The 16,271-nt window shown below is 37.3% G+C and overlaps 1 protein-coding gene across 1 annotated transcript; it reads left to right on the plus strand.

Annotated features, from left to right (window-relative positions):
• Nucleotides 1-9,768: 9,768 nt before the first annotated feature.
• On the plus strand, nt 9,769-15,943 carry LOC124461318. Its single transcript, XM_047012849.1, has 3 exons — nt 9,769-10,199; nt 10,263-10,407; nt 15,890-15,943. The coding sequence occupies exons 1-3, from the start codon at nt 9,892-9,894 to the stop codon at nt 15,941-15,943; spliced, it is 507 nt and encodes a 168-aa protein (XP_046868805.1). The 5' UTR covers nt 9,769-9,891.
• Nucleotides 15,944-16,271: the final 328 nt, after the last annotated feature.

The raw sequence follows: 16,271 nt of genomic DNA on the forward strand, positions 1-16,271 counted from the left end.
AAATAATGTCCTGATTACGTTATCCGGAAAATCGTTGTCCTTTAAAATATTTATTATTTCCATCTTCGTTTCTTCATGGTATATTTTATCCGAAATGTTCAGCATCCGTTGGATACAGCTCCTTGCTGTATTTATTATCATCGTCTTGGGGTGTTTTGAGTTAAAATTGATGATTCGTCCTGATGCTGTTGGCTTCCTGTACCATTTTAGTTTTAATTCGTTTCCTCGTCTGTGTAGCGTGCGCTAGTTTAAACTTTCAAATTTTTAAACTTAACGTCTTTACGCGCCACTTTGCCAATAGCGATCAATCAATAAATAAAAATATTGATATCGCTCGATCGATAAACGCATAATATGATAAATGATCTATCGTTTTTCTTGAGGTGGCAACGCGCTTCATTTTTTTTGCTAGGCTTCATTTTCATTTTTAATTCTGAGGAGAAAAGTGTGTAAAAAAAAAAAAAGCTGTAGTCCAAATCTTTGGTTATAAATCATAGCAGGTATGTAGGTTAATTCAAATTTTTACCCCGCCGCCATCTGCATCTTCCTCTATATCCTAGATTGGAAACCTTACTTTTTCTGGCCAATATTCCTGATAGCTTTCGTTTGGGAAGATTATTTTCTGGAAAACCGGCGAGTTTTCAAATACCCATTTCTGGTGCCGGAGCACGTGCATCCGAATTTTCGGTTGTCGTTGCCTTCTGGAATTGGCATTCGGACATTGAAAAGACACCGCCAACTAAACACCGTCAGTGCCACAACGTTTCTAAGTTAAGGCTTACGGTGCGGCCAAAGTGTCTCATTTCCCGAAAGGTGTCCTAACCTTCGATGAACCGGATTTTTGTATGGCAAGGTTTTAAATGCAGTAGACTACCTAACCTTCTGACGTTGCTGACCCAGACAAAGTTTGTCTTTTAGCCAAATTCTGGATACTGCTTGCTGTTCCATCCTTGATGGAAGGCCTTTCAGCGAATAAACTATGGGGTAAGTGCCTAGTGTATTAAGTAGTATCAATTCGGCGACTTTCAACCAAGTTTTTGCGAACTATGGAGGATGGTAGTCAATTGATACTCTGACTTGTTGATGTAATTTCTGTTTCAGCGTTTTGCGATCAACCAGATAGTTAAATTAAAAAAATAATTGATTTCCGTAAATAATGTTTGACTTGAAGAGCAATCAAAAGTAATGAGTGAATTTGTGCGACTCGAAAATTTAAAATAACTTTAAAGAATTTAAAAACAAAAAAAAAAAAAAGATAAAAGAGAACTTGAAATAAGATGAATAATTACAAGAAAAAATGTTAACTGGATTCATTTAATATTCCTTCTATATTTTTTTTATTCTATAATCTTCTACAATAATTAATAATGTATAACTAGTAAGCTCTCTTTTATACTGCTAGTTTTAGTCCCTCTTATTCAATAGTTTAATTAACTTTGAGTTCCATTGTTTTGCAAGTCTGAAAGTTCAGAATCTCAAAATGTTGAGTCATACTAGACCAGCTGTTTAAAATTAGTCTGTAAATATTTCTTTAAAATTTATTGTGTACAACAAGAAATGCTTCTATCTGAAATTATAATGAATTTAAATATGATTGCTTAAGCTTTATAATTAATTTTCCTAGTGATATGGGTACATGAGTTGATATCTATTAGTTTTTTTGGGAATCTTTACAAATGTCAATAAAGATTCATGGTTGGGAGGGTATAGAGCTGATAAGGTCCATCTACATCTTGACCTCAGTAACCGCTAGCTTGTGAACGAAAGGATACACCTTCATTTCTTTCGCTTTTTTATTAACATGAATTCCTTGCTGTTTTCGTAAGTATTTACTGACAGTCATTCTATTTTCATTTAAAGTTAGTTTCAGCAGAGATCCTAATAAAATTAAATTTTATAATTAAAGGTAGAGATTCAGCAAACAACCCCCCCACCCCGCAAGAGCTACGGAACCAGAGGATCTCAATCTGCTGCAATTCACCTACCGCCTTCTTTTTGGTTATCGATAGCTTTATCGTCGCTGTGATAGGAGAATCGATTATTTAAAAATTAGAGCGCGCAACGAGAAACCGAATAGGAAGGTTACATAAAATTTTGGCGCCCAACACGTGGGGCAGGATAAAAGCATACTCAACTCCTTGACAATATTAGATATAGACAAGAAGTTTATTTAAGTTACGGCATGTGGTTATTTTAACAGCAGACCACCTTAGAAGTATGTAGTTCTACCCTAAGTGATATAAAGTGTTGAGTTCAAGTACATATATCAGGAAAGTCTTAAGATCAAAACATGAGGTTTCAAATTTTCCGTCGATTTTGTTAGACTATATTATGGTTTAACTTACGCGGATAAATGAACCTGTACGGTTTAAGTCAGCTTGGCGAAGCCGATGTTTCTGTTAGGAATATTCAGCCGCAAAGTTAAAAGCAAGAATGAATGTAAACAAGAATTTCAATACTCTGTATCACAAATTGCTCGTTTAGTTAAGGTCCTCGATAATTTAGCACTCGTTTAGTAAAGTCGTTCAAACTTTTCTTAGCAATTTAGATTATTGTATATTGGATGTTTCGATATCAGTACTGATTGGATTTAAGATCATGTTACGACAGCTGAACGTCTAAAGAAATCGAAGAGAACACGAACAAATTGTTTTATAGTAAGATTTGGATGATTAAATGTTCTGGTGTCTGGATCTTGGTAATACAGATAGTATAGCCTTGCCGATCAGAAGATTCAAAAGGGCAAAGTCTGACTAAAAGAAACAATTTTGTAGATGCAATACCCCAAAACAAAAATAATAAAGTTACCAATATTCTTTAGGTTCATTTAGCTAGTTATGATTTCAAATCATGTACCCAGTCATGTCACTTTTAGGAAAATAATTTAAAAAAAAAAAAGAATGTCTCTAGTTCAACATAGTCCCCCAAATACGGACACTCCAGCAGAAGACATATGCAAAATTTGTTCCTTGGTTTTGGACAACACGCAAACATGTTTCTGTACTCCCTGTAAACACATTTTTCATAAATCCTGTTTGGAAGCTCTACTAGAAAAGGAAAAGCATTGCCCAATTTGTGAGAGTGAGATAAATGTGTCTAGTATAAAGCTCGTGGTAGGCAACTGTTCACCAAAAGCGAAGGAAAAACATTTGTCATTGGCACCCAGCACTTCTCGAGCATGGACTCGTAATTTTACAAAACAGCTAAGTCAAGTCCCAAGAGACAGAGCAGAACAGCTCAACGAACCAGCTATATCAGTTAGCGAAGCACCAGCATCATGCTTAGATGCCAGTCACAGTAGTAATCAACCAGAACCGCAACTACCTAGAACCATGCCTAATCAGCGAAGAGCAAGACCAAATCGTGGTAATAATACTCGTCCTAATCGAGAGATCGATTATACGGTCATACAAAATATGATAGAACAAACAGTTTCTCGTGTAGTATCGTCGTTACCTATGAATTTAGGCCAGCGAGAAGTCCCATTAGACACGGTCCAAACCCGATCTCTGATAAGTTCGCCCTGCTCTACAACTGTTCAAAATGCAAAAATTGCAAATGTAATGCAGAAATGGAATTTACGTTTTGACGGATCTACGGAAGGTCTAGGAGTAGAAGAATTTATTTATAGAGTAAAAGCCCTAACGGAGGAAACTCTTGATAGTGATTTTATTGGGGTGTGTAAACATATTCAAATATTATTTGGAGGAAAAGCCCGCGAGTGGTATTGGAGATATCATAAGCAACTCCCTCGAATAGTATGGAGCGAGTTTTGTTCAGCTATTCGTCAGCAATATAAAGACTATCGATCAGATTTTATGAGCAAAGAAATGATTCGTGCTAGAAAGCAAAAAGCTGGAGAATCTTTTGTTTGTTTTTACGATGAGGTAGCTTCTTTGATTGACAAGTTCGGTATAAAGTTTGAGGAAGAGGATCTGATGGAAATTTTACAAAATAACCTGTTGCCAGAGATACGACAAAAGTTACTATATCAATCCATCACATCAATAGGTCACCTTCGTAGATTAGTAGAGATGCAGGAAAATCTAACACAAGAGCTCAGCCCTCAAGTAAAAGTAATTTCTAACACCAAAGCGAATGGACGCAGACAAATTTTTGAAATTCAAGAAGGGGAAACCGAAGATAATAAAATAGTTCCAGACCCAGACGAGGAATATGAAGTTGCCGCTGTGCAAGGAAAGTTCGTTTGTTGGAATTGTCGCGAAGCCGGTCACACCTGGCAAAACTGTCTAGAGGAACGCACAATTTTTTGTTACGGTTGCGGCACGGCCAATGTTTACAAGCCTCAATGTCAAGATTGTATAAAAAGGCTAGCGGAAAACCGACCGAAGGGTGCATCCAGACAACGTCAGATGCTCCCGCAATAATTACATCAAACTCGGAAAACGTTCAACAAAGTATCAACATTGTGAATCACAAAGTAAACGTACGAAAGTCTCAAAAACTCCCACTAAGATTTTTGTCATATCCTGAGCGTTTACAACATTACCTTACTGTTAAAGACAGAATTTTCAGATCTGACCAACCCTTGTCTAAACGCACGTTAAGACTAAGGAAGTATTATGATCACGCAAGACAAACCAAGAAACTTTTTGTTGCAACAATTTTTAGAAACGACAACGATAATAGGAGCTATGCAGACGTCTCATTTCTTACGTTCACAGAATTAGGTTTATTGGATACCGGTGCCAGCATTAGTTGTATAGGCTCGGATTTAGCACAAACAGATTTTTCACATTTTCCCCAATTTGTAAAAACTAAAGGTCAAGTGCGCACAGCGGACGGAAACGGCCAAAATGTGATTGGTATGTTAGAAGTAATAGTACGGTACGGTAGATCGGAAAGAATGTTGAAATTATTTGTAATTCCTACGTTGAAGAAAAGATTAATATTAGGTCATGATTTTTGGAGAATTTTCGAACTTGCCCCGTCTATAATTAGTTCGATCGAGATTGGTTCTGAAAAAAAGTTAGAGACTGACCCTAGTTCTTATTCTCTCACGTATTCCCAAATTAGACAGCTTGAAGCCGTCAAGCAAATGTTTCCCAATGCAAGTCATCATCTCGGACGTACGTCCTTAATAAAACATCATATCGAGATTGGCGAAGCCAAACCGGTAAAACAACGTTTTTACGCTATTAGTCCCGCTGTTGAAAAATTAGTATACACAGAAATTGATCGTATGATTCAACTAGGAGTTATCGAACCAGCTGTTAGCGCCTGGAGCTCTCCTATTCGACTAGTGATAAAGCCCAATAAAGTGCGACTGTGCTTAGACGCTCGCAAGTTAAATGCAGTCACAATTAAGGATGCTTATCCTTTGCCCAGCATTGACAGTATTTTTTCAAGATTACCCAAGGCAAATATTATTTCCAAAATCGATTTAAAGGATGCCTATTGGCAAATAGAATTAACGGAAGCATCCAAACCTCTTACTGCATTTACAGTACCAGGAAGACCGTTATATCAATTCACAGTTATGCCTTTCGGCCTTTGTAATGCCACATCTACTATGAGTCGTCTAATGGATGAAGTAGTCCCAGCTGACCTTCGCCATTGTGTATTTTGCTATTTAGATGATCTGTGTATAATTTCAGAGGATTTCTCATCTCATCTTTCGGTGTTAGCAAGAATTGCGGAGCAATTTCGGAAAGCTAATCTGTCCATTAACATAGAGAAAAGTCAGTATTGTGTCGCACGCATTAGTTATTTAGGATATGTAATAGACAGTAAAGGTATCTGCACCGATCCGTCAAAGATTGAATGTATTAAAAATTGGCCACCACCTAGGAATTTGAAACAAACTAGAGGATTTCTTGGAGTTTGCGGTTGGTATCGCCGTTTTATACCGAATTTTGCCGATCTCACTTATCCTATAACGGAACTGTTGTCAACAAAAAGAAATTTTGTTTGGACTCCGGAAGCTCAAGCTTCTATGAATAAGTTGAAGGATCTATTAACTTCTGCCCCTATTCTACAAAACCCGGACTTTAATAAGAAATTTTTCTTACATTGTGATGCCAGCGATTATGGTATTGGCGCTGTACTTGTCCAATTATCAGACGCAGAGGAAGAGAAGCCTATTGCTTTCATGTCTAAAAAGTTAAGTCGTGCCCAACGCAATTATAGTGTTACTGAACGCGAATGTTTAGCCGTTATACTGGCTATAGAAAAATTTAGGTGTTATTTGGAATTGCAAGAATTTGAAGTAGTTACTGATAACTCTAGTTTATTGTGGCTAATGCGTCAACAAAATGTTTCTGGGAGATTAGCTCGATGGATTTTTCGCTTACAACAATTTAAGTTTAATATGTCGCATAGAAAAGGAAAAGAACACTTGATTCCTGACGCGTTATCAAGATTGCCCAACCTTTCGATAGAGGCGATAGAAATGGGTCCGATTATAGATCTGGACTCTGAAGCATTTTTGGACGATAGTTATATGTATCTGAAGAAGAAAATCACTGAAAATCCAGACAAATTCCCAGATATCAAAATTGTAAATAAACATTTGTATATTCGAACCGAACATGCCAATGGAGATTCTTATCAAGAGAAGCTTTCTTGGAAACTATGGGTGCTGGATAAACTCAGAGTTGATGGTCTAAAACAAGCTCACGATAGCCACACCTCTTCACATTCAGGTATGCAGAAAACTGTTGACAAGATACGTAGAACTCTTTTTTGGCCTGGTATGGTAAAGGATGTGCGGGACCATATTCGTCAATGTGACACTTGTAAGGAGTCCAAAGCACCAAATTATACGCTCAGACCACCTATGGGACAGCATATTCCAACTTGTAGACCTTTTCAACGTCTGTATATCGATTTACTTGGTCCTTACCCTCGTAGCAAAAATGGATTTGTCGGTTTATTAATTGTTCTTGACCATTTCAGTAAATATCATTGGTTACAACCTCTGAAAAAGTTTCGCACGGAGGATATACAAGAATTTTTGTTAAAACAGATATTTCATTGTTTTGGAGTACCGGAAATCATCGTTAGTGATAATGGTGTTCAATTTAAGGCAAATTCGTTCAATTCTTTTCTTACTAAACTAGGCATAAAACATCAGTATACCGCTTTATATTCTCCGCAAAGCAACGCAGCTGAGTGTGTTAATCGTTCTCTGTTAGCTGCGATCCGTTCGTATTTAAAAAATCAGGATCAAACGCTTTGGGATCAACATTTAACGAGTATATCTTGCGCATTGCGATCCTCGTTGCATCAATCTTTAGGTTGCTCACCCTTTAAAGCTTTGTTCGGACTGGACATGGTTACTCATGGATCAGATTATAAACTTTTAAAGGAATTAAAGTTGTTACAAGAGCCCATAACACCGCTCAATCAGACTGACCAGTTAAACCTTTTGCGACAGGATATAAGAGAAAACATTAAGAAAGCATATGATCGAAATGTAGCACAGTATAATCTTCGCAGTAAGTCTGTCTCTTTTAAAGAAGTCCAAGAAGTTTTTCGCAGAAATTTCGCGTTAAGCGAATCAAAAAGAAGCTCGGAAACTGCTTTTATTTGTTAGAAAATATGCAAGGTAGAGAAGTAGGAACATTTCACGCCAAGGATATACGGAACTAATTCCCACTAATATGCTGCCTAACGTTGCATATTATCCGGTGGTGTAGCGTGCGCTAGTTTAAACTTTCAAATTTTTAAACTTAACGTCTTTACGCGCCACTTTGCCAATAGCGATCAATCAATAAATAAAAATATTGGTATCGCTCGATCGATAAACGCATAATATGGGGATAGCGATAAATGATCTATCGTTTTTCTTGAGGTGGCAGCGCGCTTCATTTTTTTTGCTAGGCTTCATTTTCATTTTTAATTCTGAGGAGAAAAGTATGTAAAAAAAAAAAAAAAAGCTGTAGTCCAAATCTTTGGTTATAAATCATAGCAGGTATGTAGGTTAATTAAAATTTTTACCCCGCCGCCATCTGCATCTTCCTCTATATCCTAGATTGGAAACCTTACTTTTTCTGGCCAATATTCCTGATAGCTTTCGTTTGGGAAGATTATTTTCTGGAAAACCGGCGAGTTTTCAAATACCCATTTCTGGTGCCAGAGCACGTGCATCCGAATTTTCGGTTGTCGTTGCCTTCTGGAATTGGCATTCGGACATTGAAAAGACACCGCCAACTAAACACCGGCAGTGCCACAACGTTTCTAAGTTAAGGCTTACGGTGCGGCCAAAGTGTCTCATTTGCCGAAAGGTGTCCTAACCTTCGGTGAACCGGATTTTTGTATGGCAAGGTTTTAAAGGCAGTAGACTACCTAACCTTCTGACGTTGCTGACCCAGACAAAGTTTGTCTTTCAGCCAAATTCTGGATACTGCTTGCTGTTGCCCTATTTAGCGCATTCCGTGTGACCACCTCGAAAGCTCCTACAAATTTTTTTTTAAATTAACCTCGTTTGAACGAAATCTTTAAGTCCCGATATTTTCATTTCTGATCTTATTTTTAAATTTTAATTCCTAAATCAAGTTAAAAAAAAAAGAAAGAGAATGTAAATAAGTCAAATATTGAATCAATTAAAGTCTCGTTAAGGTTATATTAAATAATTCAAGTCGAGAGTAACGTAAAATAGAGTAAATGTAAAAGCAAAGTGAGTGAACGGAGTTCACTTAAACTATGGGGTAAGTGCCTAGTGTATTAAGTAGTATCACTTCGGCGACTTTCAACCAAGTTTTTGCGAACTATGGAGGATGGTAGTCAATTGATACTCTGACTTGTTGATGTAATTTCTGTTTCAGCGTTTTGCGATCAACCAGATAGTTAAACTAAAAAAATAATTGATTTCCGTAAATAATGTTTGACTTGAAGAGCAATCAAAAGCAATGAGTGAATTTGTGCGACTCGAAAATTTAAAATAACTTTAAAGAATTTAAAAACAAAAAAAAAAAAAGATAAAAGAGAACTTGAAATAAGATGAATAATTACAAGAAAAAATGTTAACTGGATTCATTTAATATTCCTTCTATATTTTTTTTATTCTATAATCTTCTACAATAATTAATAATGTGTAACTAGTAAGCTCTCTTTTATACTGCTAGTTTTAGTCCCTCTTATTCAATAGTTTAATTAACTTTGAGTTCCATTGTTTTGCAAGTCTGAAAGTTCAGAATCTCAAAATGTTGAGTCTTATCAGACCAGCTGTTTAAAATTAGTCTGTAAATATTTCTTTAAAATTTATTGTGTACAACAAGAAATGCTTCTATCTGAAATTATAATGAATTTAAATCATAGCTCGCAAATAACTGTTAACCGTTTCACACTGTCGCGAAATAAGTGTTCTTCACTGAGACTTTGAGCAAAAGGTCTGAGAGCAACCGATTGGATTGTTCGTAAATAAATTTTGCTCGCGCTCAGTCGAAGAGCACTTTTTTCTGTTCTCTTTTGCTCTGCTCATTCCGAGACCGTTTGCTTCTGAACGACGATTCAAAAAGTCTTTTGCGCATGTATGTGTGTATGTCAAGTTTCGTGGGTTTTATGCGTCAATTTGCTTTGTGAGTTTCGATTGAGCACAGTGATTTTAACATAATGGGACGTGAAACTAATAAAAAAGTGCATCAATTTTTTCAATTTGATGCAGTAAGCAAAAAATCAGTGTGTAAAATATGCGACGTGAAATTAGCTGGCATTCATACTACAAATTTGAAACGCCACTTGACAACTAAACATTATGAAATATTTAGAGAGTGCGACAGTGAAGAAGACATGAAACAATATGAAACAAGTGAAGAAACAGTTGTGAATTCACTTATTAAAATTGTGACAACTGATGGAAAGCCGTTTGTATTCTTGGACAGCGAGGGATTTAGGGAAATTGTTGATCCCATTTATAATGCCCTTGGTATGAACCCAATCACATCGAGGAACATTATGAGCTTCGTGTCCGTAAGAGAACAGGCCATCAAAGACGGCATAAGGGCTTTAGTCAATGGAAAACTGTTGTCGCTAAAAATCGACGTGGCAACTAGAATGGACAAAGCAATTCTAGGTATAAATCTGCAAATTATTCACACAAATGTAAATAAGTCGGAGATTGTTGTCAAGACGTTGGGCATGATCCAGCTCACTTATTCACACACTGGGGTCTACATTAGAGACAAAATTTTAGAAATTCTTGACGATTATGGGATAACTCTGGATCAAATCTTCAGGTAAAAATGTTATTTTAGATAATTTTTAACATGTTTATTACTAAAGAAAATGTATACACACAGTGTTACCTCTGACAATGGGAGAAACATGGTCAAAGCCATAGAAATTCTTAATGACGACACGGAGGAGTCCCTTTTTAAAGATGACACTGAGAGTGAAAAATTTATGGATAAGCTTGATGACCTGAATTTGGCAAATATTCATCTTGTACGATGTGCTGCGCACACTCTTCAACTATGCGTATATGATGTTAACAAGCTGGATGAGATTAGCGAAAAAATTAGTATCTGCCGCAAATTATGCAAAACATTGCGCACTGAAACTTATAGGTAAGAAAAGTTCAAATATAATTTTTTTTTTTATGTACATGTATAAAATAAATACTATATGTAACTTGTACAGACGTATCTTAATCGAGCACAAAAAAAATATACCAACGCTCGACGTTATCACTAGGTGGAATTCTACATACTCAATGGTGAAAAAACTACTCGAACTAAAAGAGTTTGTGGCCACTCAGAGTAGTATTGATAACGATATTGAATGGGACTGGATGGAGAAATATGTCGACGCATTCAAGGACGCATATAATGCGACTTTAAAGCTGCAAGAGGAAAAACTAGTATATAGTGAATTTTTCATTATATGGATGGAATTGAAGTTGCAGTGCGAAAACAGCAAAAATTCGATAAAAAAAAAATTGTTGGCACAAATTAAACTGCGGGAAAGTAAGTTGCTCGAAAACGAAGCATTATTATCTGCTATATACATGGACCCGCGAGTGAACTGTATTTTAACAGATCACCAAAAATGGTTGGCAAAGCAGAACCTAAAAAAATTGCTTTTCGCCTGTTTGAACTGAAGCACGTAAGAAGGAGTATAATTGAAGTTTAGGTCCTGTGTCCTTTATGTTATAGATGCTTTTAGATACGTGTTCTTAGTTTTAATAAGTAAAATTGTCCTCGTCATACACAAAAACCTGTTTTAAGCCATAATTGCAAACAATAAATTTTAACATAATTTTGCTTCATTATTAAAGGTTGACTCCGATCGAACTGTTGCATCGCAAACAAGTGAGGAGGTTGAACTGCATATGGACATGGAGTGCTCATTCTCATCCATACCAGAAGAAAAGTCACTTTTCTCGGCATTTTTGGATGATGTGCAAACTGTTCCAGAAGCAAAAGAAGAGCCGGTTTCTGACGCGCTTGTCAAGTTATATGCTGAAGTGGAGGACTTCGACAAAATATATCGCCGCTTACCATTAAACCAGGATATATTACATTTTTTTCAAAACGTGAAGCTTAAATCGCCACACTTGAGTGCTCTGGCGCAGGTGGTATTAGCCACTCCAGCTACTCAAGTCTCCGTTGAAAGAGCATTTTCAGCTTTGCACTTTATTTTAAGCGAGCGACGTAGTTCACTAAGTTCCCAAAACATTAATTCATTATTAGTTGTTAAGCTTAATTCAAAATAAAATACTTAAAAAAATAAAACTATTCCTGTTCTAAACAAAAAATTAGTCTGAAATACATACAATTTTTTCAAGAAGATCTAAAGTGAAATTTAATGTTGCAATTTTACACAACGTACCACTGTGCATCGAAAAGAAGACAAATAGTTGAAAAGACCGTTTGCGTTGAGTTTTTCAGTCAATCGGTCTTTTGGTGAGCCTCACTGTGTGAGCGTGAATCGTTTCACTCTTTACGCGCTGTTCACTCAAAGATCGAAAAGCAAATTGCTCAACTGTTAGCGCTCAACCGAAAACCGAATCGAAAACAACCAAAGGGTCTTGCTCAGAGCGAGAGCGAGAAAGTATGATTTTTTTCGGTTGTTCTCGCGAACAGAGCGTAAGGAAAAAAACGGTTAACAGTTATTTGCAAGCTATGATTTAAATATGATTGCTAAAGCTTTATAATTAATTTTCCTAGTGATATGGGTACATGAGTTGATATCTATCAGTTTTTTTGGGAATCTTTACAAATGTCAATAAAGATTCATGGTTGGGAGGGTATAGAGCTGATAAGGTCCATCTACATCTTGACCTCAGTAACCGCTAGCTTGTGAACGAAAGGATACACCTTCATTTCTTTCGCTTTTTTATTAACATGAATTCCTTGCTGTTTTCGTAAGTATTTACTGACAGTCATTCTATTTTCATTTAAAGTTATGTAAACTCTCTACTTTTTAAACTAATTAATCCCTTGGGATTATTTCCGGATTTTATTTCCGGATTTTATTATTTTTAAATTAAGTGCACATGCGGTCTTATTGACTATATTCGAGAGAGTGTGCCCGTACCCCGCCTTAGTGCATTATACCCTTTTACTGTCACCAAATTCGGTTATCGGGGAAATTCACTGAGACGAAGAGCGGGCTTATTTAAAAATATTCTTAATGTTTACATTCGGCCAATCCTGACATTTGATCGACCTCGATCATACAATATAATACAATACTGCTTATCAAATACATATTACAAACAAAAACTCACAGTTTTATCACACGCATGCATCCACGGCTTGAGTCGGGCTGATTCTAAGATACCTTTGTAGGGCAATTGAGTAAGTTGACAATCGTCAATATCAGTGACTTCGTAACGGTCATTTGGAAGAACTCGATTTATCTTATAAGGACCACGGTATTTAGGAGCGAACTTTTTGCACGACCCGGGAGTGACATCTACATTGCGAATGGCAACAAAATCATTGACTCTATAGGATAATGGTGCCCTATGCCTTAAGGCGTACCGCTTTTCATTGCGCTCCTGCGATAATTGAATTTTCGCACTTGCCTCTTGCCTAGTGGCCTCAAGGTTACAGGGGTTTTCTGAACTAAATTTCTCGTCAAGATACTCGGTTAATTCGTCTACTAAGGGGCCTCGCTGATCGCAACCAAACAACAACATTGACGGAGTTTTACCGGTACTACACTGCACTGAGTTATTAATAGCGAACTCCACACGATTAACTAATTTATACCAATAAATTAAACCTTGGGCTAAAGGTTCTGACAGCTTTCCCAACATTGGGGTCAACACACGGTTCACACGTTCGACCTGCCCATTGGCTTGAGGGGCAGCAGTCGCTACTTTAATGTGGTCAATATTTCGATTTTCTACAAACTCAGCAAACTCAAACGACGTAAAACACGTACCTCTGTCGGATATAACTCTTCTTGGTCGGCTATAATAATCAAAATATTTTTCTAACGCGGCGGTTACTTCTTTGGTACTAGTGGAATTTACGGGATACAATTTGACAAACTTTGTAAATGCGTCAATCACTACCAAAAGGTGCTTTTTTTTTGATGTAACACTCGGTAAGGGACCTAAGTGGTCAACATGGATAGTATCCAATGGAATCGGACTTTTCGCAATACTATGCAAGGTTCTATTATGTATAGTTCTTGGAACACTATGTAGAATACACGGCAGACAATCTTTTATAAACGACTCAACCTTTGGGTTCATTAATGGGAACCAGTACTTTTCTTTCAAATTGTTTACACATTTCTCAACGCCTAAGTGACCTAGTTTCTCGTGACACCTTCTTATTAATTCCCCTTGCATGCGAGCCGGTGCATACAAACACAGTCTTTCCTTAGCATTTCTTTTGTACACTATACCATCTATTAACTCAAATCCAACATCATTGCCTTTTTCTAAATTTTCTCTTAGTTTACGGATATCCGGATCTCTTATTTGTTCTGACTGCAATAATAAATCAACATCTTGCGGAGACGCACCCACTACACCAACCAGGTTTGCCGACTCATTTCGATCGAGCTGGTCACTTCTTTCGATTTGGTTACTCAATCTCGGATCAACAGAACTTTCATTTAAAGAAACGCAAGGTTTATTCTTAACCAGTTTTAACCGACTTCTTTCTAAACATAGAAAACACGGTCTGAAACAACTCTTCGCTAAATGAACACACGGGTTTGTCCCAAACGGTCCTAAATAATTCTTCCCTAAAGGAGCACATGGTTCTATTTTACACGGGTTTATCTCACACGGGTTTATCTTACACGGGTTTTTCTCAAACGGGTCTATCTTACACGGGGTTTTCTCACACGTGTTTTTCTCACACAGGTCTATCTCACACGGTTTTGTCTCAAACGGTTTTATCTCACAAGGGTCTATCTCACACGGTTTTGTCTCAAACGGTTTTATCTCACAAGGGTCTATCTCACACGGTTTTGTCTCAAACGGTTTTATCTCACAAGGTTTTATCTCACACGATTCGGAACAACTCTGTTCTAAAACGGCATACGGTCTAATCGAATCTCTACTAAACTCATTTTTCTCTGAGGGGACACACGGTTCTATAAAATCGCTTTCAAACTCAGGCGGTTTAACTAACTCACATGATTCAACGCAACTATCATCTTGAATGGCACACAGCTTGGTAAAATCTCTACCAGAGTCACACGGTTTAACGCAACTTTCCTCAAAAGTAATATGCGGTTCACAATGTTCAATTGGGGCATTCTGGTCTCTCTTTACTAATAAATCGCAAGGATCAAAATCACCTTCTACAATATTCTCTAACAACTCGGTTTGCCGACTTAATGCGTCTACATGGCCCATGTTTGAACCGGGTCTGTGAGCTATGGTATAATCAAAGTTTTCCAATTCCAACGACCACCGCGCAATGCGGGGATTTATTGATTTTTTACTCAAGGTTTGGACCAATGAATTACAATCGGTAACGATCAAAAATGGTCTGTGTTCTAAATAAACGCGAAATCGGCGCACGGCATATATTATGGCCAAAGTTTCAAGTTCAAAACTGTGATAACGGGACTCGGCGGCTGTCGCCTTTCGGGAATAATAAGAGACTGGATGCATTTTGCCATCAGTCTGTCTTTGCATCAAAGAGGCACCAAAGCCATTTGAACTGGCGTCAGTATGCAACTCAGTTTCGTAAGTAGGGTTAAAGATAGCTAATACGGGCGGACTGGATAAGGCGGATCTTAATGTGAGAAATACGTTTTTAGCGGTTTTGTTCATCGGAAACGGGCCACCTTGTTTAGGCAACTCAGTTAACGGTTTAGCTATGCGAGAGAAATTCGGAACAAATTTGCGAAAATAAGAGAATAAGCCTAAGCACGAGTGTAACGCTTTGCTGTTAAGTGGTTCTGGGTATTCTTGAATAGCTTTTAAATGTGTATTATTTGGTAAAATTCCCTTATCACTGACTTCATATCCTAAATAATCTATGCTCTTCTGTAGGAAAATGCTTTTCTTCAAATTGAGCTCTAAATTGTACTGAATAAAACGATCTAACAGTTTTGCTAGCAACTTATGATGCTGATCTACGGTGCGGGTGGCAAGAATAATATTGTCCATATAAACTACAAGTTCTCGATCTCTAATCATATCACTAAGTATGTTCGATATAAATCTCTGAAATACAGCTGGTCCGTTCTTTAGACCAAAAGGCATTCTCAGATATTTGAACTGCCCATCGGGTGTAACGAATGCGGTGTATTTAATTGAATCCTCTTCCATACCTACATGGTAAAAACCACTTTTCAAATCTATGACGGAGAAAACGGTCTTGCACTCCAGGTATTCTAGGCAATCTTCTATCAAAGGCAACGGAAAATTATCCCTCACAGTTTTCTTATTTAAACCTCGATAATCAACGCACATTCGTATATTGCCATCCTTTTTCCGCACTAGGACGATGGCGGACGCATAGGGGGAATTGCTTGGTCGGATTACATTATTGGCTAACAACTCACTAACTGTTTTAGAAACGATTCCTCTTTCATAATATGATAATCTCCTAGGACTACTATGAAATGGTGTTGCATCTGTCAGACATATTCTCATCATATATTTGGGCAACCCGTAATTAATTGAAAATCGGTCAATGTAATGCTCATGCACGATGTCTCGGCACTCACGCATCGCGCCTAATCCAAATTCACTGCCAACAGTAGAATTCCCGGTATCTGACAGCGTTGCACAAACGGTTTGCAACTCTGTTAGCCATTCTCGAAACGGGGATGCATTCGTGTTTACATTAGGGTTATTACAATAATTATCTAGATCAGTGGTG

This window comes from Drosophila willistoni, unplaced genomic scaffold, assembly GCF_018902025.1.
Source record: "Drosophila willistoni isolate 14030-0811.24 unplaced genomic scaffold, UCI_dwil_1.1 Seg337, whole genome shotgun sequence".
NCBI lineage: Eukaryota > Metazoa > Arthropoda > Insecta > Diptera > Drosophilidae > Drosophila > Drosophila willistoni.

Coding starts and splice junctions, on each gene's coding strand:
- LOC124461318 (XM_047012849.1), top strand. CDS start 9,892: ATGAACCCAATCACATCGAGGAACATTATGAGCTTCGTGTCCGTAAGA. Junction 10,200..10,262: donor ACTCTGGATCAAATCTTCAG/GTAAAAATGTTA, acceptor GTATACACACAG/TGTTACCTCTGACAATGGGA. Junction 10,408..15,889: donor ATTTGGCAAATATTCATCTT/GTACGATGTGCT, acceptor TTTCCGCACTAG/GACGATGGCGGACGCATAGG.